Below are 22,799 nucleotides of genomic sequence, written 5' to 3'. Positions count from 1 at the left end.
ACTTGTGTTGCAGTGTTTGTTTTTCTTAAGCCCTGATTCTGTAAATTGTTTTAACTTGTTCATTCATGGATACAAGGTGGACAGTCAGTGCTTGTGCAGTTGCACACTTGCTTGCAAATTGGATTGCTCAGTGGTGATGGTGCCTTTTCTAATCACAGGCATTCATGCAAATCGAGTTCAAATGAAGTTCATCCAATATCTTGGTTCAGCAGGAATGTTCCAGTAGAACGCACAACCAGTGAATACAGAGGTGAGGGCTTGCAGTTGTAGTCTGTATTCAGCCCGATGACAGAGAGTGACTGAGCCTGTGCAGTGGGTGGACACTGTACACAATAAAAGCAACAGCTGCACAGTCTAATCCAATTCAATATGATGATAAATTGTACAGATTTAGCTTTTATTGTGTCTAACCCCCTGTGTGTAGGCTATAGTAAAGGCATGTGTTTGTCTGTCTCTCTGTCTTCAGTGCTGAGCATCACACTATGGACTGGGGTCATTATGACTTCAACTTGAGTCAGATTTGACTCACAAATCTGGTGACCCAATAGGTTATTTAAAAAATTATTCAAAACTTGTTGGGGTCATATGGTGTGATGAGTCAACATTACATAATATTGTGAATATAAAATATTGTAATACTTTCTATAAAAGCAAATCATTTTCTGTTTTTATTACTCATTTTAGTCTGCTTGTTTCACTCAGTTACTCATCTAGAAGCTGCTGAGCAGTGGCGATGATGGTACCTTACTCTGTATGTTGGTGTACACCAGCAGTGTTTGGGTAGAGTCAGCACATAGTTTAGAAATAATCATACAACAGCAGATTGTACCTTGCTGCAGAACAACTTGGTATTGATTTGCAGTGACCCTTCCCTCTAAGGGGACAAGTGGACCCAAACCATGCCAGCAAAATGTCCCCCACAGCATAACAGAGTCACCGGATCCCCTCACTGTAGGGGTCAAGCATTCAGACCTGTACCGGTTTTTCTTTTAAGTTGTCACCCGTCTGTATATCAAGCAGCACTGAGCCCATACATAAACAGATGAAAGTGCAAGTGCAAAATAAAAGAAATAAGTTTATACATAAATAAGTAAAATGTGGATAGAGGAAATAAGCTCATATAAAGCAGGTGAAATAAAAAAACAGAAATAACTACATATATAAACAAATAAGATGCAAATAAAAGAGATGATCTCATATAAAGCAGATAGAATGCCAATAAAAGAACAAACTCTTGAATATCAAACAGATAAAAAGTGCAAAATATATGGAAGTGCATATAAAAATACTTAAATGATGATACTAAAAACAAGCACAATTAAAATTTGTAACGACAATACAATCAAATAAAACACCATAAAATAGTGAATAGTAAAGAGGAAATATGAAAGTGATGCAATAAGGAAAAGGAAAACAGTTAAGTGAGGGCCATCTTGTAAAAGTGAGTTTTGAGGAGGCACTTAAAAGCTGCAGTGGAGTCTGCCGATCTCACACCGAGGGAGAGGCTGTTCCAAAGCTGAGGGGCCATAACCGAAAACGCTCAGTCACCCTGGGTTTTTAGTCTGGTCGGTGGAACAGCTTGATCAGCTGATCTTAGAGGCCTGGCTGGGCTGTAAGGGGTTAAAAGTTCTTTAATACAATCTGGGGCCAGACCATGGATGGCCTTGTAGGTAATTAATAAAAATTTAAAATGTACTCTAAAAGTAACGGGCCACTAGTGCACTGATGCTAAAATTGGTGTGATATGACAGGACCTTCTACATTTAATTAATAATCTGGCTGCTGAGTTCTGGATAAATTGCATTTGTGAGACTGAGTGGGAGTTTAAACAGGTAAAAAGAGAGTTATAGTAGTCCAGGTGTGATGATATAAAAGCATGTATGATTTTTTTCTGTGTCATTAAAATTGAGCATGTGTTTTATCTTAGAGATGTTTCGTAGTTGATAAAAACAAGCGTGGATGATATTTCCACTATGCTGCTCAAAGGATAAGTGGCTATCAAAAGTTACCCCGAGGTTCTTGGCCATGGACTTAACATTGGTAGTAAGTGAGCCAAGGGAAGACTGTATCTGTAGTTTGTGATGTTGTGGACCAAAGATCAAAACCTGTTTTACTGCTATCAAATTGTAGGAAGCTCGCTGCCATCCAGTCCTTGACATTGGATAAACAGGAGTGTAGTATGGTTAGATTATTCAGTTCATGTGGTTTAAATGAGAGGTATAACAGTGAAAAGAGATGTTATGTTGCCGAAATATATGCCCAAGGGATAATAGTGAGAATAAAATTGGTCCCAGAATAGATCCGTGGGGCAGTCCACAGGTGATGCTAGCTGTATAACCCTTTGACTGTTGTCTGATAATTTTGGGCCTCACAAACCTGAATGATGTTCCATACAGGACATGAGGGGTCACTAATGGGTTTGAAAATGATGTGAATCACATGCTGTGGCCTTCACAGAGGGAATATCTAGCACTAAAGCTGTTCTTGGAGATTGTGATGGACCAACACCTTAATAGGACTCTTTTTTGGGGAGTTATCATCAGGTTTTAACCTTGTAGTAAAATATATTTTGACGTTCCTTTTATATTTCATACAGCAATATACTATTGACTCTATATTAGTAAAAGCAAATGTACATAAGTTAAGGTTGATAGGTAGCATTAGACCTTGATTTACCTTGTTTTCACTTGAACATATGACCACTTGACTCAACCTTACATGCTGAGGAATGAGAGACTGACATGGTCCCATTTCTGCCAGGCAGTAATTGCTGACCAACATACTAACAACCATGCGAGGCACACCTACCCAGCTCCGCCAACTTAGCAACTGTGTTAGATTTGGCAAGTTGAACTCTAAAAATTCTGACTTAATACTAAAAAATACAACTAACAATTATGTTTATTATCCATTATTCTACATATTATTTTCTCAATTAATCACCTGTCTATAGAATGTCAGCAAACAGCAAAAAAATGCAGATCACAGTTTCCTCAGAGTTCATGAGGACATCTTGAAATGTTTTGTTCTAGCGACAATCCAAAACCAAAATATGTTCAGTTTACTATCATAGAAGACTAAGAAGACTGGAAAACATTCACATCTGAAAATCTATAACCAGAGAATTTCTGCCATTTTTCTTTAAATAATGACTCAAAAGATTAACAGGTACAGTAGCCATTGTATGTTTTAGCTCAACCTACACATCTTGTCTATCAAACACTGTGGAAAGCTTTACATTGAGTTTCAGTATTTTACCATTCATTTTCTGTTGATGAAGTTTGCCTCTCTGCATGTGGTAGTCTTTCTCTGTTGAGTCATATTGGCTATGAGTACTATGGCTAACTATCCAGCACAGTCTAATTTAGCAATCCAGAAATCTAAATCTAAATGTATCATTTCATGTGCACACAAATTTAAACACCAAGGGTCTTAAACATATGGATATTAGTATGAATTCCACACCATTGGCTTGCTTTAAGTAAAAAGAAACTGTGGTGGCTGAATACCCCCAAAATATTGTGATAAGTCTGTCCTCTATGTGCAAGTTCCCCATTATGAATCCCAATCAACTTTTAAATTGTGCACACATGAACAAGCATTTATTCCCACCTTGTTAACTCCCACAATTAGCCATAAGTGGGTAATGAAATGCCCTTCATGAATATTAATATGCATTTGAATGTATTTGTCCTTCGTTATTTTGCAGGATTAAAAGGAAAAGTGCAAGTCTAAAAACAAAAATTTCATTGTGACACTGAAGTACATACCGGCAGGTTGAGGCAAGGTTAAAGGTGTTATTTACTAGCCTTCATTCAGTTAGAGTGGAGACGTGTTGCAGCAGCAGTTTATGTTTAGAGGGCAACAGCCTTTAGAAAAAATAAAATAGAAAAGGTTGACAACAGTGTGTTAGTGACAGCGGTGGGAATGATTGGACACCAAAGAGCTCTCTCCCCTTGACGGACCTTGATAAAAGGAAACTCTAATTAAATGCAATGTGACAGAGGAACATGGTGACATCAGGCAGGCTCAGCGGATGTGGACAGTTAAGATAAGCCTGCAATTGATTGATGATTGTGTTCTGCTTCCTTCCGCTCTGGTCCCAACAATTTCTGTACGGCACCCTTTCAATTAGACACAACACCAAAAAGCAGTCAACCCGGGTGCCAGGCTAAATAAAACCCTCACCCCACCCACTCCCTCTCTTATCACTGTACTGTACTAAGTGCAGTTTAGGCTTGTGCTTTTCATCAGCCCTTTCTCCTTATAGACACAAGAAAAAATACAAATTACAGACATAAAAATGTGCCTTTTGTGAGTCACCTGACACTTAATTGGCATACTTAGGGGATGCTATAAGTAAGTCATTAGTTAAAGGCCCCTTGTTAATATTTAAGTTACATTTTGGGTCAACTACAGTAGATAACAGGTGCCTAAAGCAGCAAATGAGTGATAAAGTCTGAGATGTTCCTAAAAATATAATTATTAGAATGCTCTGTAATTGCTAAAATTTTCAGCAGGGACATGTGCAGTGCCAAATAAAGTTTGTTTTTCAGTAAAACAGTTTTGTGTGGATGCGTGTGTATAGACAAATCTAGGTTGTAGATGGAAGTAGAGAAGTCGCCATTACTGCTATGGCACCTCACTTGTAAACCAGCATATAACACTGTAATGTATGTGAAAGGATCTCACGTTTTGGGCGCTTCTAACAATAACTCTGTCCAGGAGATCTCATTAAGCAATTATATGTTGAAAATACAGTCATCATATGCCATTAAAATACATTTTATAATCTAAACAACTTGAAAATTTCAACCACATTTAGTTCTGTTTTAACAGACAGCTTTATGTTTTTTTGGTTCTGAGTTTATCAGCTGCTTCAGAAGTAAACTTTACTTTGAAAAAAATGGAAATTAAAAGCTACAAACCTCTACTCCATGAAATTAATTTAACTTTCTTAAATGTCCACTAAATCCTCATGTTTCACATTCTGGGCTGCATGTCAACGAGGGACCTCTAAAGACCTCCAGACAGTGAACTGCCACAGTGCATATCTCATCCTAGCTTGATACTACTTTCCTGGCTTAAATGATACTTTTATGTCATCATGTGTTTCTAATGTTTATTAAGTGGTGAATGTCTTCTGATTACAGTGCAATAAATCATGGGGTTTGATGATTTAAATCATAAGCTTGCAAGTAATTCCTGCTGGTTTTAATGAGCAACTCCACACAGCACTTTCACATCCAGACTGTTGAGGCCAGACATAAGCTACGTTCATGTTATGTTTTCCCAAATCCTCTGTTATAACCAATTGTAGTCTTGTGTTTTAAGACTAACTTCCACATTCACATAGGCTACCTTCATCAGCTGACTGTGACTAGCTGCCAGGTGCCAAAGCAATAGATGTGCTTTATTACAAGACCTGCATAGTTTTTGCAAGTTTGACGCACATCAAACTATTCTCTCAGCATACAGTTGTATATTTTTGATTGTTTACCAGGCAAAAACATCTATAGCTTTCCACTTTTTCCCCCACTTTCTAAAAAGCTAGCCTCTTAAGCCATATACAATACACATACAATTTATTTAATGTTTACCAGTCTGATTTCAGAGTTAACAGTGCAGAAACTGCCCTGGTCAGAGTTGTGAATGATCTTAAAATTAGCTCTGACAACCACAAAGTTTCTGTTCTGGTACTTTGCGACCTCAGTGCAGCCTTTGATATGGTTGACGATGTAATTCTTCTCAAGCACCTTGAACACTGTTTAGGCCTTAGAGGCACTGTTCTTAACTGGCTTTCTTCTTACATTACTAGTAGATCTTTTTCTCTTTCTTTTGGTAACTTTGAATCAGATGAAGTCAGCATTCCATATGAAGTCCCTCAAGGGTCAATTCTTGGTCCTCTACTGTTTAATTTGTATATGCTCCCGCTTGGGTCCATCATTCAACAATACAACATATAATATCACTCCTATGCTAATGACACACAGTTATACATATCTGTTTCTGCCAACCACCTTAACCCAGTGAATGATCTCGTCCAATGCATTACTGATGTCAAATATTGGATGGCCAAAAATTTCTTAAAGCTAAATGAGGACAAAACAGAGATTGTTTTAGCAGGTCCGAAGGCTTTGAGGCACCAGATTCACTCTTAGTTAACTCCCTTGTGGGTAAAACCCTGTGATCGTGTCAAAAACGTGGGTGTGATTTGGGACGCTGATCTTAACTTTCAGAAGCACATATCCAATATCTCTAAGACTGTTTTTTATCATCTTAGAAATATATCTAAAGTTAGATCTTTCCTATCACAGTCAGATTCTGAAAGCAAGCGCTTAATAAATTCCAGCTTATTCAGAATGCTGCAGCCAGAGTATTAACTAAAACCAAAAGGTGTGAACACATCACTCCTGTTTGAGCTTTTCTTCACTGGCTCCCAGTAAAGCAAAGAATTGATTTTAAAATACTTCTTATTGTTTTTAAAGCTATGAATGGCTTAGCTCCCTCCCACGTTGTTGACATGCTCACTGAATACACACCAGACAGACCCCTGAGATCATCAAATAAAGGTCTCCCCGCTATATCAAGAATAAATTCTAAATCAGCTCATGGTGGCTTCAGTCATTATGGTCCTACTCTTTGGAATTCTCTACCACATGAACTCAGGTCTGTTACAACAATATCTTCTTTTAAAAGCAGACTAAAAACATATCTTTTTTCATAAGCTTTTAGTTAGGTTAACAGGTAAAACCTTCATTTTAGAATCAGTTTTGTTATTGTTATTCATTTTTAATAATAATAATGATGATAATATCTTCTTACCCTACTCTCTTTATTGTAATACCTTCTTCCCCTCTAATTTTATGTTTTTGTATATGTAACATCTCTTTATTTTATGTTTTATCTTATAAATCTAAAAAAAAAAAAGGAAGATTATACTGCCTGTATAATGTTATTATAAAAACAATAATAGTAATGATCATAGTAACAAAGGACAGAAATAACAGGAATAGTGGTGTGTATGTGTGTGAGTGTGTGTATTGAAAAGGAGGCTTGGTATTATGGTGATGATGATAATAATAACAATAATAATAATTATAACAATAATAATAACAATAATAATAATAGTAAAAATAATAGTAAGAACAAAGAAGACGTAAGCAAAGAGAAAAGTGAAAAAAAAGAAAAGATGGCTTTGTGTTCTATGAAGAGGTCTATCCATACTGAGATATTTAGTTTCTTTCTGCTTTTCCAGTTGAGGAGGATGGTCTTCTTGGCGACAGTCAGATCAATGAGTATTGTTTTTATGCTGTGGTTGGGGAGTGTATCTGATGATAATTAGCCTAACAAGCAGAGTGATGGGGAGAGTCCAGCAGTTCAATATGAGAGACAGTTTATCAGTGATTTCTTCCAGAGGTGTTGTATGGGTGATGTTGGTTCTATGGTTTATCTTGTAATGTATGAGTTGGAGGTCGGGTTCGTTTGTCATTAAGACTGTGTTTGTGCAGATTTTGGTCCAGGGGTCGTTATCTAGTAATATGGATAGGTCTTTCTCTCATTTTGTGGTAGTTAGAGATATTGTCAGGCCAGGGTTGAGAAATTTGTACAGTTTGGAGAGGATTTTATGAGGTGTTGTGAGCTTATTTCTTCTGCTAGTGTGGATGGTTGAATGTTGCCTTGTTTTATCTGTTATATGTTGATCTTATGTGTTATGACTGATTGGAGTTGTAGATACTGAAAGAAGGATTTGTGGTCTACACTGTACTTGTGAGTTAGTTCTTTGAAAGGAATGAAAGCTGAGTTTTGGATTATGTGTTGAAGTTGTGTGATACCTTTGTCTAGCCAAGTGGTGAAATTTAGTGTTTTTTTGTCTAGAAGGAAATATGTGTTTTTCTATACTGGTGTGTATTTTCACGGTGTGTGTGTTAAGTGCATGTTTTTGTGAGCTTTCCACCAAGCTGTCAGAGCAGTGGCTATAGTGATGTTCTTAAAGCAGTTATGACGTTTTATGGAGTTGTTTCTTTATAGAAAGTGATAGCAGTGTTAATTGGACCAGTTAATTGAGTAGTTTGGAATTTTAGAGAACTTAGTGAATAGATTCATGCTTTCTTGTAGTGAGACTAGTGGGTTCTGTAGGTAGAGTAAGATGTCATCTGCGTATAAACTTATTTTATGGTTTATCATCGTGAACTGTATACCTTTTAATGCGATTGTTCTGGCGGACTGCAGCAGCAAGTGGTTCAATGTAGATGGCGAAGAGGGAAGGAGAGAATGGGCATCCTTGTCTTGTCCCCATGTGCAGTGTAAAGCTTGACGATGTTAACCCATTAATTGTGACAGTGGCTCTTGGTGAGTTGTACAATGTTTTAACCTAGCTGATAAATTACTTTCCAAATCCAAATTTGTGTAGAGTGGCAAATAAAAACATCCAGTTGACTCCATTGAATGCTTTTTCTGCATTTAATGAATTGCAATTAATGCAATTATTGTTTCCTCGTTATTCTGTGTTACTTGATGGATTATGTTAAATAGTCTGCATGCATTAAAACCTGTTTGATCAATATGGCTTATAGATGGAGTGACAATTTCATTTCTAGTGGGTAATGCTTTGCTGATGTTTTTTTATGTCTGTGTTGATTAGAAATAGAGGGTGATAGCTGGAGGGAGGGGTTGGATCTTTATCAGGCTTCAAAATTACTGAAATGTTGTGCAGTGTTCATATGTGGTGGGTTCTCTTTCATAGCATTCGTTTTGTGTCTCACTATGGGGAACGCCTCCTGCGTGTCCTCATCAGAAGCTCAAATAACATTATGCCAGCCCTAATTGGCTGGCACCAGTGACGCCTATATCAGGAGGGGATGGGACCCTCCTCCTATATAATGGGCTGACAAAGCATCAGTTGTCATTCAAAAACCTCTTCTCGCTTCTCACAGAAGTCTGTCGACAACTGTGCTATTGAGTGCTAAGCTAAGCTGTCCACGGACTCGAGTGCACAACTCGGTCACGGGGCGCTTCGCTCCCAGCTGTACAGTTGCAAACTAGTTCACAAACAGTAGCGATACTGAGTGAAGTTGCAATATTTACCTCAGAAAGTAGCAATACTTTCCGATACAGAAATACCAATACTTTTGCTATTAAAGGTAGAAATACCAACAGGTAGCAATACCACACAAAAGGTAGCAATACCCAGTTACCCACTTTTCGCCCCTACACTAATGGGGAAAACAGCAATATTGCCCCCACTCCCCTCGCTCTCGCCCAGCGATGTTGGAAAGAGCCCAAAGCTATGCCCCTGCAGCAATAAAATCTCTAACGGGACTCTCACCCAATGTGTGCGGCGTGCCTAGGCTTATCCCACGCTCAAGCTGCCATAACCTCCACTAACGAGTGTATCCACTGCACTGCTTTCCCCTGTAAGCTTCTCTGACACCGGCTAGCCCACCTGGCTAATCTGTCCGGGGGAGACCCGCTCATGTGCGAAGCAGCTGCGCCATAGGGAGAAAGGGATATGTCCGAGGGCCTGGCCGCTACACCTGCCTGAGCTTGGCGGAGCCGGTCCCCCTGCTCCCGGACACCATTATCCTGTCGCAAGACACTGACAAGGGATGCGAGGGCTTCGCTGCTGCCTGTGCTATCTTGGAGAGAGATGCGGACGATGATGGAGAGGAATCGGCCGACTCGGAGCCCCCCCCCCCCTCCTGCCACCGTGACAGTGAGGAAGAAGAAGCGGCTGGCCTGATAACCTCTCCTCTGGGGGAGAGCGAGCCCAGTCTGCCCCCTCCACGGGCCGCTCCAGTTCAGTTCAACGGGACGTGTTCCACACAGAGTGCAGAACCTGGGTCAGCGTTCCTATTCACACGCCCGCCAGTGGGAAGCAAAGACAATTGCTTCAGTATTGTCACATAAGCACTTTTCTAACACACTCTGTAATAAAAATGTCCCGACAAGCGCAACCAGACAGACTGTCAAGGGCTCTGACAAATGTTGTAAAAAATATGCAGAAAAAATATATGTTGAAAAACAAATCAATTTTATATGCCATAACGCAGCCTTTGGGGATCCACATCCACACAGCTGTGACAACGCAGACAGTCCAGGCACTTCCATGCCGTTCGCTGGTGGTGACGCAGCGCATGGACGGCGTGTGTTGCGCGCCTCAGCCAAAAGAGCGAGCCATTACACCAGTTATGGCAGAGAAGCCGGTCAGTCACTAGATTTTATAGGTTGGATGTTACGGCACCAACCCTGGCACATTCAGTCCTCAGCACTGGCTCTTCTTAGAAAGTGGCTCCCTCTCTGTGAAGCTCCACAGGGGACAGTTGTCTTCTTCTCAGGCATGTCTGGCAATCAGGGAGTCAGTATGTTTCCCCATAGTGAGACACGAAATGAATGCTATGAAAGAGAACTTAAGGTTATGGAGATAACCCCGGTTCTCTGATTAGCATGAGTGAGTGTCTCACCAGACCACCCTCCTTGCTGTGGAAGCGTGGAAGAGGTGAGCTTGTTTTGAATGACAACTGACGCTATGTCAGCCCATTATATAGGAGGAGGGTCCCATCCCCTCCTGACATAGGCGTCACTGGTGCCAGCCAATTAGGGCTGGCATAATGTTATTTGAGCTTCTGATGAGGTCATGCAGGAGGCGTTCCCCATAGTGAGACACTCACTCATGCTAATCAGAGAACTGGGGTTATATCCATAGCCTTAAGATTTTACCGGTTTCTATTAATTCTTGTTTCATTCTGAAAAAAAGGGGTGAAATGGTTTGCCAGAAATGTCTAAAAAAAACTCAGGGAAGCCATTGGGGCCTGGTGCTTTATTAGAGGGTATTTGCATGAGTGCTTTGTGGTATTCTTCCGTTGTGAATTGTTTATCTAATGTTTCAGTTTGGGCTTCTGTTAATGTGGGTAGGCCTATATTATGGAGGAATTTATTTACATCTTTAAGATCTGGTTCGTTATCTGATGTGTATAAATGTTGGTAGGATGTTTGAATGCTGTGTTTTATTTCCTCTGATGAGATCAGGGTCTTCCCCTCATAAAAGTATACTAATGTTTGAGGTGGAAGCAAAACAAATGGAATGGTTTAATGCGCTGCATTTACAGCATAAACTCTGCTCTTCTGCTATGTGTGTTAAATGGGAGAGTATGACCATCTTTATAGTACTGACCGAAGGTTTTTACAGCGTTTAGTGGCAGGGAAGAAAAATCTATCACACGTAGCCATTTTAACATATTGTTTTGGTGTTTTGAAGCATCATTCTTAGATGTTTGGTTGTAACATCAGGACTTAGTCTGTGCTCGATGTTCCAATTCTTAAACTGCACTCTGATTCAGTCTGATTAAGAAACTTGTTCAAACACCTGCACAGTTTAAAGTTTTGCAATGCATTTCATTCATGCACAATCTAAAAAAAATGACAGAGGTGATTTGTGAGCTGCCAATTGACGGGAAAGAAGCAATACAGCTGAAAAACTTACATCACTGTTATAACAGCACTAACAGGTCAGATTCTAGTATTTAGCTGTGACAGTTGCATGGTAATATTAATGAAGTTTGTAAAAGGCAACGGACAAATACACACAAACACACACACACACGCTAAAAATCCTGGTTTCCAGCAGATATTTTTCCCAGGACAATGGATTTGGTTTTGGCATGAATCCCAAGGAAATGCTGGCATCTCTGTACCCATCTCTCCTTCTCTTGCCACTATGAATGTTAGTCATCCACTGTGTTTTTCTCCCTCTTCATCTTTTCTTCTCTCTGTAAGAGACAGTTGCTGAGTTGCATCCGTGGTGGGAACTGCCCTGGACCCAACGTCAGCTCACTGCAGTTGCCTGGAGATGTGAGTTTCTTTGCCAACCAGCTGGCTGTGCCCACCCTGGAGTTTGCCTTTGAGCAGACCAGAGCAGAAGAGGTATGTAAGACCAAAACACCAGATTTCTCACTTTCACTGCTCCCACTTTCCCTGCTGATAACCTTTTTGGTTGCTCTCTAATTGCCCAAATTCTGTTTTAAGCTAAGAGGAGCAGAGGAATAATGCTAATGTCACATGTCACAGTTGCACATTGTTTCTCAGTTTCTAACAGAAGGCTGTGAATGGATATATTTGGATAAACCACTTGTTTATCTTTAGCTCTTAATTGGAAGTAAAACCTTTCTCAGTGATGATACACACACCTGTCATAGTCTGTATGTATCAAATTGTTAATTAAAAGTGGCAACTTGTAAATTGTATCAAAGGAATGATAAGAACACCGCAGTAATCTGTCCACTTCTGACAATGTGGTGATTGAATGTGGTAACAACCATCTGCAGCCTATAAAACTAACAGTATCATTTAGGTAGAATAAAATATTTCAAAATAATTTACCAACTCTGCTTGACACACTGCAATATGGATTCTGTCTCTATACAAGCAACAAATACACATCACAGAGCCTACAAATTATGCATGCCCCCATTTACTTCCATTAAAAATGCAGTATTGATGTGTGTTGTACTGCCTTGGGGTGGAAACAGAGAGATTTAGCCCCAGCTAAATCAGCCCACTCAGATTTTAAAACTCCTGACTCGGACGGCAACTTTGAGCTTAATTAGTGCGAGAGATCTTCATGATGTTTATCCGCCCTCAAGGCATCTTCACAACCTGAAAATAATAGGTAGCGAAGGGTGAAATCCACAGCACTGGCTTTATTTAAGCATGGAGACAAAACCTGAATTGAATTAAAGACAATCTGATACATATATATTCTTGACTCTATTGGAGGAAAGTCCTATATAAGTTAGCATTCGCTTAATAGCATTCAGAACGGCAGTTTTAAAGTCATGATGAAATGAAAAATTCCTTTTAAACAATTTTAGATCAAATCCTTGGTCATATTATGCAACTATTGAACAATAAATGCCCAAAAAATTACAAAAAATCAATTTCTTTGTATTTTTATATCAAAATCCAATCATGTTTTCTTCCTGTAAAACAAAATAAGATGTGTGCTTATGTAAGTTTGAACCAACCAGTTTCAACCAATAATATGATATCTACCCAACAATCAGTCTTGAACTTTTAGCGGCACAGAGCTAAGATTCATTATGACACACCCAATTTTTAACTTCAAATCAAATTCCACCCAACGTTATGTCCCACCTGTCTATCTTGTTTCACTCGGAAATATGTCATGGTACAGAGGTAAGATGCTCTCGAAATGCAGTTTCAGCTGGACTTTAAAAATCAGCAGGTATTCCTGTTTTTGTATTTTAGTTTTTCACTAAGACTATGGTAGTCTCCCAACATTTTATTTCTATAATTCACAGGCTTTCTCTCTCTCAGAGAAAGCTTTCTACTGCTGTCTGTCCTCACCAGCGCTGTCTCTCTGTTGCTCGCTCTTGCACTCAGTTCATTCACCCTCTCTCTTATTCTCTCGTTTTTTTTAAAATGAGTTTGGAAACCCAAAACAAAGCCTAACTTTTAACATTATCAAACAAAGAGAGATGTCGTCCCCTCCTTTCTCTCATGGCAGGGTCGTATAGCTCTGACCATGACATGTTACAGCAGAGCCCAGAAGCCCCGCCCACTGGTGCAGAGCGGAATGGCGGTTCGCATGTTTATTTCAAGTTTATCAATATTAAATGTGTCACATGTCCAAATTGCACCAAATTTCAACAGTGCACTCCGTTGTATCCCCAGCAATGTACCCACCAAGTATGAAGTAGATCAGATGAACAGTTCTCGAGATATGCGAAGGACAAACATACATACATACTTACAGACAGACAGAGATTCCTTGCTTTAGGCTACATAGAGAGATGACTGAAAATAAGGAAAAGCATAATAGCAGCCCTTTAAAGGTCACTCCCTGGATCCCTTACTTCAAAAGCAAATCACACAATGCAATTGTGTCCAACCTCACAGGGTAAAAATAAAGGCTAAATGAATAATAAACTAAGTGAGCAGGAAACAATGGAAAGGGAGTATAAGAAAGAGAATTACGTTTGCTCTTTGGTCATCAAACAGGTTGTGTATGTTCGATACAGTGGTGGCTCTCAATGGCAATTCAAGTGCAGTCATTGGATGTGATTTGAATTATTTTACATAGACCCTCATCCTCCACAATGTTAACTGGCCTGAAAGCTGTGGACACCCTTTTAGCTACTGCTGTTGAAAGCTTGTTGCTTGAAGGTTTGTCCATGGGTTTCCCTTACACACTATCAATCGTGGTTTGCTGTAAGCGGGATGGACCGGGTTAATGAGGCTGCCTGCATTAGCATTAGCTGTGTGCTTCATCAGCAAATGGTATTTAAAATTAGATATACTCTGGTGGTAAACCAGTTCACATTGACAGTAACTACAAATAACTTTGGTCTTGTCGACAGACCCATCTGACAAGGCTTTGAAACTGAACTTGCTATTCAAAATACATTTTTCTTTATCCATTTTCCTTGCTAGTTGCCATCTGACTTAACTACGGGTGAAGCAAGGGGTCATCATAACAGAACCTTCTTCTTCTTTTTGTTTTACAGCAGTTGGCATCCAGCTTATTGATGCCACTCTCTGCTCCGGAGTGTGGATCAGACAATAGACCCATAACAGAACCTGCATTAATGGCATCAAAAATAATTAGTGCAATTAAGACAAATTTGTGTTAACACATTAATTTTGCATTAACTTTGAGAGCCCTAGTCAAAACCAATGCCACAAATGGAGCTCAAAATGCCAACAATGCTGTCACTTTGTCAAATGTTCAGTGCTGATTGCCCTCAGTTATTTTTACACTCATCTGTCATTTTTCTAGCACTTATATACTGTATTAGTCATATCTCTCATTTTTCTCTCCCACACACTGAGCACATAATTGTGCTATGCTCTTTGGTTTTCCCACCATGACACATTATCAGTGTTGTCATGGTGAGTGGCCTTTATGTTAAGGAGAAGGCAGAAATGCTGTGATACTCCTATACAATGTGATGTGAAGAATGATGGCTTAAAATTAGATGTACTGTACAGATGTAATGTTGATTATTTCTTATTTCTGACTGTGACTTGAACAGTTCTCAGAGTTCTGATAATGACACATTTAGGTAGATGTCGATGGAGTATGAGGGTGAGGAAAGTGACTATGTTAAAAAAGATAATAATCAAAACAGTTCACAAAATACCTTCAGGCACCCGATGTATAAGCAATGCATATGCACAAAAAACACACAAAAAAACATACAAAACATGCTTGTTATTTTCCCAATAGAACGATAACTGTCTTTTCAATAAAAGAGGAACATGTGGTCAGAATGTGCACACCTCATGCATTCTCAAGATCATGTTTACACACATGTTTCTACAGACAGCCCAGTGTGATGTGTGTGATGTTTTAAAAGTAGAAAATCAAGATGAGGGACCCAACCTAATATGCAATGTCATGCATGTCATTTAAATCTTAGTCAATTTTACTGATTTTTTAAAATAATTTTTCTATTTCCCTTACAAACACACCACTGAGGATGTGCTCTTTTCTTTTCTTGTCTAATTTTTATTAGAGCAAACAGCAGACAGACGACTTGACAACAGCACAACACCTAAGTGATAAGAGAATATAGCAGCAAAATTTTTTTACATACAACATAACATGAAATTGTAACTTTAGGAAATTGTGTGTGTATGGGGTAGCCCAACCACAGAGTGGGCATAAAATATACAGTATATTTGTAAAGATAAATAAATAAAATAAAAGACCCCATTTCAGTTGTGATAGAGGAAGAAAAAGGACTGCACACATAGCATTGCTAAGCTTGTGTAGCTTATGTTTGTTGTGTTGAGGGCAGGAGTAATTTCAAGGGTTGACCAATGGGACAGAGGGTTTTGACAGGTCAGTTGGAATGGGGGGTGGTCTTAGTATTATTTTTGAAATTTACTTTGTATTATTGTATAAATTTTTCATGTTTCTATCAATTTTATTTTTATTTTCTTTTTTGTTAGTGTTCTTTCTGCTTTGTGTCTGTGATATAACTAATAGCGTCTTCAGTGCTACAGTACAAGTGTTTAGAAGGGTTTTTTTTGTTTGTTGGCTTGTCTCTTTGTTTTTTACAGAAAAGACACTTTGGAGTAAAGGTTATGATATAGAAAAGGTAGGTTTTTAACCCGTGACTGAAGATGGGCAGGTAGTTCATTCCACCATTGTGGGAAAAAACAGAGCTGAGATGAATGACCACTGTGTCCATGAAGTGACCTTACAGCCAGTCGTTTGGGGGAAAGGAGTGTGGTGGTCACACTGGAGTGTAGGGTTTGTCCATGGCATGGTGGAAGGTAAGAGCAGTTCCCTCCACTGCTCTGCTAGCACCAGAGTCTTGAGCTGGTTGTGAGCTGCAGCAGGGAGCCGCTGAAGTGGAAGGTAGTGTGGGGAAACTTGCTGCAGTTGAACACCAGATGGACAGTAGTGTGTTAGAGTAGCTGCAGAGGTCTGGTGGTATAGATGCAGGCACTCCAGGGAGGAGGAGATTTCAGTAGAACAGGTGGGAGATGACAGTATGATCTGGGCTTCTTATTGAAAAAATGTAAATCCTCTTGATGTTGTAGAGGAAGAATATACAGATATGGATGAATGTTAGCCAACAATCACAGTTTGTTGCAGTGTTCCTTGCTGCCCGAGTTGGCATCACATCAGTTTTATGATTGTTGATGGGCAGATCTCAGCACACACATCCTATCCCCTGAAGGAACACAAGCTCATTCTTATCCAGAGTGAGCTTTATGTGGTGCCTTGACATCCACTCTGTGAGGTCTGCCAGAGAAGCAGTGATGCCTCCATCTGAGTGTCAGATGAAGGATAACAAGAATAGTTTTATTATGGTTCTGTGCTCAATTTCTGTATTCTTTTTTATTATAATTTATTCTGCTTCTTTTTTTACTTGTTTAGTCATTTCTCTGTATTTACTTTTTATTATTCTTAAGCACAATTAAACTTTTTGATATTAGAACTATAGAATAATTATTAGTTTTCCAACATTCGATGACAACGACTGATCACTGGCAATGATGGTTTATAGGTACATGTGTGATGAAATAATGGATCACTGTCACACTCTGGATTCAAAATGTAATGTAATAATATCCGAGACATTTTTCCTTAAAAACAATTCTTAATCAGGTGCAGCCATTGTGTTTTTTTTCTTTCTTGATGAGACAGAAAAGCTGAGAGGGGCAAAGACTAGAGAAGACTCAGGGGAGGGTACTGAATTCGTTAAGGTAATTTTTGAAGCAGATACATATGGTCCCAACCACACAAGCACCCTTTTGAGCAACTTCTACCTCTGTGTTCCAGGATTGTTCAATATTCCAAACAGACCATTATAGGTGATCTACTGTGTGTGTAATTGTATTCATTCATCCTCATACGCCCAGTAAACTGAATTGCAGTGCTGGTAATGTGTTGGGAAACCACCAGATGTTGTGTACCAGTGCCACGGTGATCGTGACAGGAGTGTGGTTCGTTGAACATTTGTTTTCTCATTTAGCATCTGTTTTTCTCTCACTTTTTGAAAGTTTTCTCTTCTGTGCAGTCATACCGCTCCCCACATGGTCCTGTGATTATTCACACCCCGCCATAATTTGACAGTTTGTTTTACAAAGTTTGCAAAGTTGTTTAAGGATGGCTTAGGCATCTTCAAGATGTTACTTTACACTGGATGTTAGAAGAAGTTTGTTTGTGATATGAGGATGATCTGCAAAGTCAAAACTGTTTTGTGCAAATACGTATTCCCAACATGAGTAGAGCTAATGTTTGCTGAGTGCAATATGACCACATAATAATATCAAGAAACTCAGCTCACCTCAACACATAAGCCCCTTAACCTTTTCAGCTCTTTGTTGAGTGTTGCACTTCTTACTTGCTGCTTTTCTAATGCACTAGAGCTGCTCTATGTGAAAAGTGCCCTGAGATAACTTCTGTTGTGATTTGGCGCTATATAAATAAAATTGAACTGAATTAAATTGTTTTGCCTCATTTGTAAGTCGCTTTGGATAAAAGCGTCTGCCAAATGACAAAATGTAAATGTATATCATATCATTATACTAATTCATTGTGATATTACACAATATACCCAAAAAAAAGCTCCCTCAGTTTCTTCACAGCTGTGCACATAAATCTGGGAGTAAAATTACATCCCACTAGTGCTACACGTGGGAGTCATCTCTGACATACAGTATGTCAAGCAATTGCATTTGCTTTGGGGACCTGGAGAAGAACTCCACAGGTCAGTGAGGTGTGGAACGAATATTTGACAGCCCCTCATCTTTGCTGCTCCTTGGCTCAGGAGCACATTCGGGTTCAGGTGGGCAGGGGTTTCATTTATAACCATTGCGTATGCACAAAAGAAGGCATACACCACTTTCTAAGCAAACTTTGGGATTTTAAAAGAACAAATTTGATGGGAGAATGTGCGGTCCTCCATGGAAACTCATGCGTACACATATAGACTAGAGAAATGAAACTGTGACTCTGTTGGCAAATGGATGAAACGCGAGTAACAGTTTGAAATTATGTAAAGTAAATTGAAAAATTACCTCTCACATATTATATGAAGAGTTCATTTGCAAAAACAGATAAAAGCCACTCTTGAAATGAATAAACAAACACCTGTTTGATTGATACTCCCTGGAGTGCACACACAAAAACTAAAAACAATGGAAAATGTCTCATTTGTTTGTGTAAATAAAACACAATTTGAATGCATTTGGTTTACTCTCTTTTCAAACAAAGGAATACAAATTACGCACGCAGGTCATCTGGTGTTGGCGTTTGCATTTGGTATGAATGAATATTAATTTAGGGCATTTCCCTGACTATTTAAAGACAACTATGGACGTTACAAGAGAGGGACAAGATGATCTCTCACATGCTCCAAATTTTGATTTGATTGTGATTTATAAAGGGAAACTAGCGTAGGACGTGCATACACACTGTGTTATAAATCAGAATATTTTTGTCCGTAAGCACTTCCTGTGTTTCGTCCTCACACCATCTTTTGACATGAATCCTGCACAGTTTTATAAATGAGGCCCCACTGCATTAAATTAATAGAGCCTGAGGTATCTTTGTCTTTCTCCAGGTAATTATAGTCCTCCAAAAATGTAAGGAGCAAAGCTGCAACATATTTTGCCCCCCCGGCTACTGTGGCATTCTTTAAAATATGAAAAGTGCTCTTTGACAGCTGACTGCTGTCTGAAAGATAGCGAAGTACAAGAGATGGTTCTGCAAAATTACTCTGTAGATCCACCCACCATAACCACAAATTGCGGTTTCCTCGCTTCATCTTTAATTTCCTCTCCCAGTACATCAGCAATAGCTATAATTATCTCATTGTGGATTTTAACCCATGTGCCAGTAATACTTTGTCATTTGACAGGCTGCAATACAAATCTTCGTTGTGTTCAGACAAAAAGGAAAGAAGCTCAAAATAATTGCCTCTATTTTTGACTCCTTCCCCTTGTCATGACCCCTAAATTGAGCTCTCTGGCAAAAAGGCAACACAATTAAATAGCATCTTCAGTATGTCCTTGGTTTGTCTCATTGTCTTATTGTGCATTTCAGTTTTCCTTCTGTTGGGTTTGCCCTGCAGTTTTAATTTGACTGCTGCCTTGAGAAGTCTTGACATGTCACAGGTTTACAAAACCCGTTGGGCTTGATGTCCCTTTGAAACTGTCCCAGCTCAAAGTCGTACCTTTTCTTGATTGCAGTGGGGTGTCGTGGCGCTCTTCATAAACCAAATCCAAAACGAACCCATGAAAAATCTACCCGAACCAGAAGTGCATAAATGAATCCTCAATGAGAATGGGACCCAAGAACAGTCAGAGCAAATCCAAATATACCAGGGGACCTGATCCAAAATGTTGTCGACATGAACAGACCCAAAAAGAGAGAGAGCACCAACACTCATAGCAGGTAGTTCAAAAACATTATCATTGAATGTGATCCACATTTTTCCAGAACCCTCCATTGTCAACATTTTTGTCTGGAAATAGCTTGGACACCTAAACCTTAGACCCATGGCAATACAACAAGACTGTACCTCACCAGATAATTTGGACCCAGCCCAACTCAGGTCAAGCAGGGTCTTGAAAATGAGGAAACAAGAGTTCTCTTCATCACACCTACTTACCTAACAACATTTTAGTTGTCGTTGTTTGTTGTTGCTGCTCGGCTTGGTTCAGATTCAGTAGATATGGCGTTGCTCTGCCATTACTTACAATCCTGACCTTCTTCTCAAATAGTCAGTGAGAAAATAGTGCAGTTAAAAAAAAGCACACAGTATCCGCCAATTGTCTCTCTTTAGACATATTTACGTTACTACTAACAAGCTAGCTAAAAACGAATACACAGTGAAACACAGCTACCATCTGCAGCACTCAACATTCTCATATGAGGATGCAAATGCAGTATAGGAATGCTAGATTAGACTGAATGTGCCCGGTAGAAGCATAGTAATGATAAAGTGTAGGCCCAGTGGGAGAAGTAAATATTTGGTATCGAGTTCTGTGGTGAACTTTGACATGAAAATTCAGGCTGTTGACCAATAGCAAATTGTCTTGACAATGCTGACCTTGGTGGGAAACAAAGAACCACTGAGGCCAAAAAAGTAGACGCTTATAGCTTACTAAACTGTGTTGCACCATCCACTTTCACTAAACCTCCTCTGTTGGAGTATAAAATGTTCCACAAAAGAGGCATCGTTTGCAGAATGTTGCAGATATGAGACAAGAGTCAAATATGTCTTGAATATAATGTATCTTTAATATACTGTGAGAACTATTGTCCCATTAGCAACCAGGCTAAATAGCTTGAGAGCTTTTGCAACAGATTCCTACTAGCGTGTTCCCAGCAGGCAAGTGTGTTAGCGGTTAGCTTGACAACTAGCCAAGCAAGTTGTCCCCACGTTACCAAGCTTCTTTTGTTTAACTTTCTGCTATGTCCAATAAAATTAATTTCTTTGATGGTCTAATTAATAGATTTTGATATTAGTTTCATTGTTTAATGGTCTTACTCAGGCTGACTCATGTCTCACAACAATTCTGTATGAACTACTGCTTGGAGAGATGTTTTCCAGCTTACAGTTTGATTACCCCAGTTTTCTGCTAAGCAAGTGGCAGTGGAGTGGAAAGTAAGATACATATTACACATACATCTGTAAACATGTCATTTAACGCATATTTGACATGGTACTTTGAATTTGGCAGCAATTTCATCACACCAGTACTCCAAGAGCACACCAGGTCTTAATTTATTATTGGCTCATGCAGCAGAAATACCATTTTATTACACCAATTTACAGTGACATTCTTTCCATTTCAAATAGTCTTCCTCAGCCTGTATGTCTGGGCTTTAAAACACAGTAAATGGAGTCTTGTTAAGTGGCAGTAGATACCTTTCAGTGCCTCCTGGAAGTCTGAAGCTGATGAGGAATGATAGAAGGATATTACATCTGCATACTGCTCTCCCCTGCACAGCTGTCAGGTCAAACCCCTTTTAGTGCTTCAAATGGTGATGATCCCAGTGAGCAGTCATGCAAGCTAAGGCACACTCACACACACTCATGTGCACATACGCATATCTCCCCCTGACACATCTTACTTGAGGTAATTACAATTTTGAAGATTGGAATGATTGAGGGTGAGAAGTATATCAGTAAAATCTGTGGAGTGGATGGAGGAAACAGGATCCGAGTGAGGAGAGAAAGAAGATGGTAAATAAGAGTGAGATGATAGGTTGTTAATATCAATAAATCATTACCATATTAAATTTGGGACATTAGCACAATTACAGTACACCTATGCCAAGAGGACTGTCAGTCTCTGAAGTCCTACACACTACATTTTTTATATTTAGCAAAAAATTAGCTGGATTACTGCATGGCATAATTTACTATAGGAAAATACTATTTTCCTGTAGTACAAATACAGAATTCAGAGTTTGTGGCAATAGCAGGATGATGAGGATGATGCCAGGCGTATATGCACCAATTTAGTATTGCACCTCAGTAAAATTGGGTGATTGGCATGATATACATTTAAAAAGTATTGGTCGAAATAGGTGAAGGAGTGGCTGAGATATCCTGACTTTTAGTTTCTAGGGCTAAGCTCCAAAAACACTGAATCCTACATTTACCATGAGAGCATATTTTATTGTCCTCCTTGCCTGGTAAATTCACGTCCTTCAAATTCCACATCAAGTGTATAACTGTTCTAAACTTGACATGCTTGGACTTTCTCGATGTGTGACAACAGTAGGAATGTATCGGATGGCAATAGTGCTAAACTCTCACCCAGTTGTGTGGTCTTATATTTGAGCACTAACACTAATACTGACATGTATATGTTGCTTGTGTTATGTTGAAATTTACATTTTCTATTAACATAATGAGGAAATGTTGTTATATAATGTATCTTTCACAAAAGTGTCGATACTGAATGTATGAGAAAAATGTTCAGTGATAACATATTTCCTTTTTTTCCAGCAAAATATCTGATCTTGCAGTACATATCTGCTAGTAGTGACTACAGCTTTGTTAAACTTTTTATGGTTATGTTTAGACACTGGCAGCACTTGGTTAAGGTTAGGGAAAGGTCATGGTCTTGATTTAATACAGAAACAGTCTGCATTGACTTGAAGCATAAAAAACGATTTTATTGAACCAAAACCATAATCTTCCACCGACCTTAACCAAAGTGCTTTTGTTGCAGGACTCAGGATGCAATGCAACAATGTGTCAATGTTCTATCTCACACATGCTCCACCCTCTACTGGACTC

General features: G+C 39.1%; 1 protein-coding gene across 6 annotated transcripts in view; it reads left to right on the top strand.

Annotated features, from left to right (window-relative positions):
- The window catches only part of LOC122989583 (inactive N-acetylated-alpha-linked acidic dipeptidase-like protein 2), a 583,517-nt gene that overhangs the window by 406,915 nt on the left and 153,803 nt on the right, over nucleotides 1-22,799 (top strand). For all 6 annotated transcript variants that reach the window (XM_044362562.1, XM_044362561.1, XM_044362560.1 and 3 more), the window contains one exon: nucleotides 11,776-11,922. In XM_044362562.1, coding sequence (XP_044218497.1) covers nucleotides 11,776-11,922 — 147 coding nt within the window. The remainder of the gene's footprint in view (nucleotides 1-11,775; nucleotides 11,923-22,799) is intronic.

The sequence above is a fragment of the Thunnus albacares genome, chromosome 9, assembly GCF_914725855.1.
Source record: "Thunnus albacares chromosome 9, fThuAlb1.1, whole genome shotgun sequence".
NCBI classification, from domain to species: Eukaryota; Metazoa; Chordata; class Actinopteri; order Scombriformes; family Scombridae; genus Thunnus; species Thunnus albacares.
This window is presented reverse-complemented; position numbering and strand designations above follow the sequence as displayed.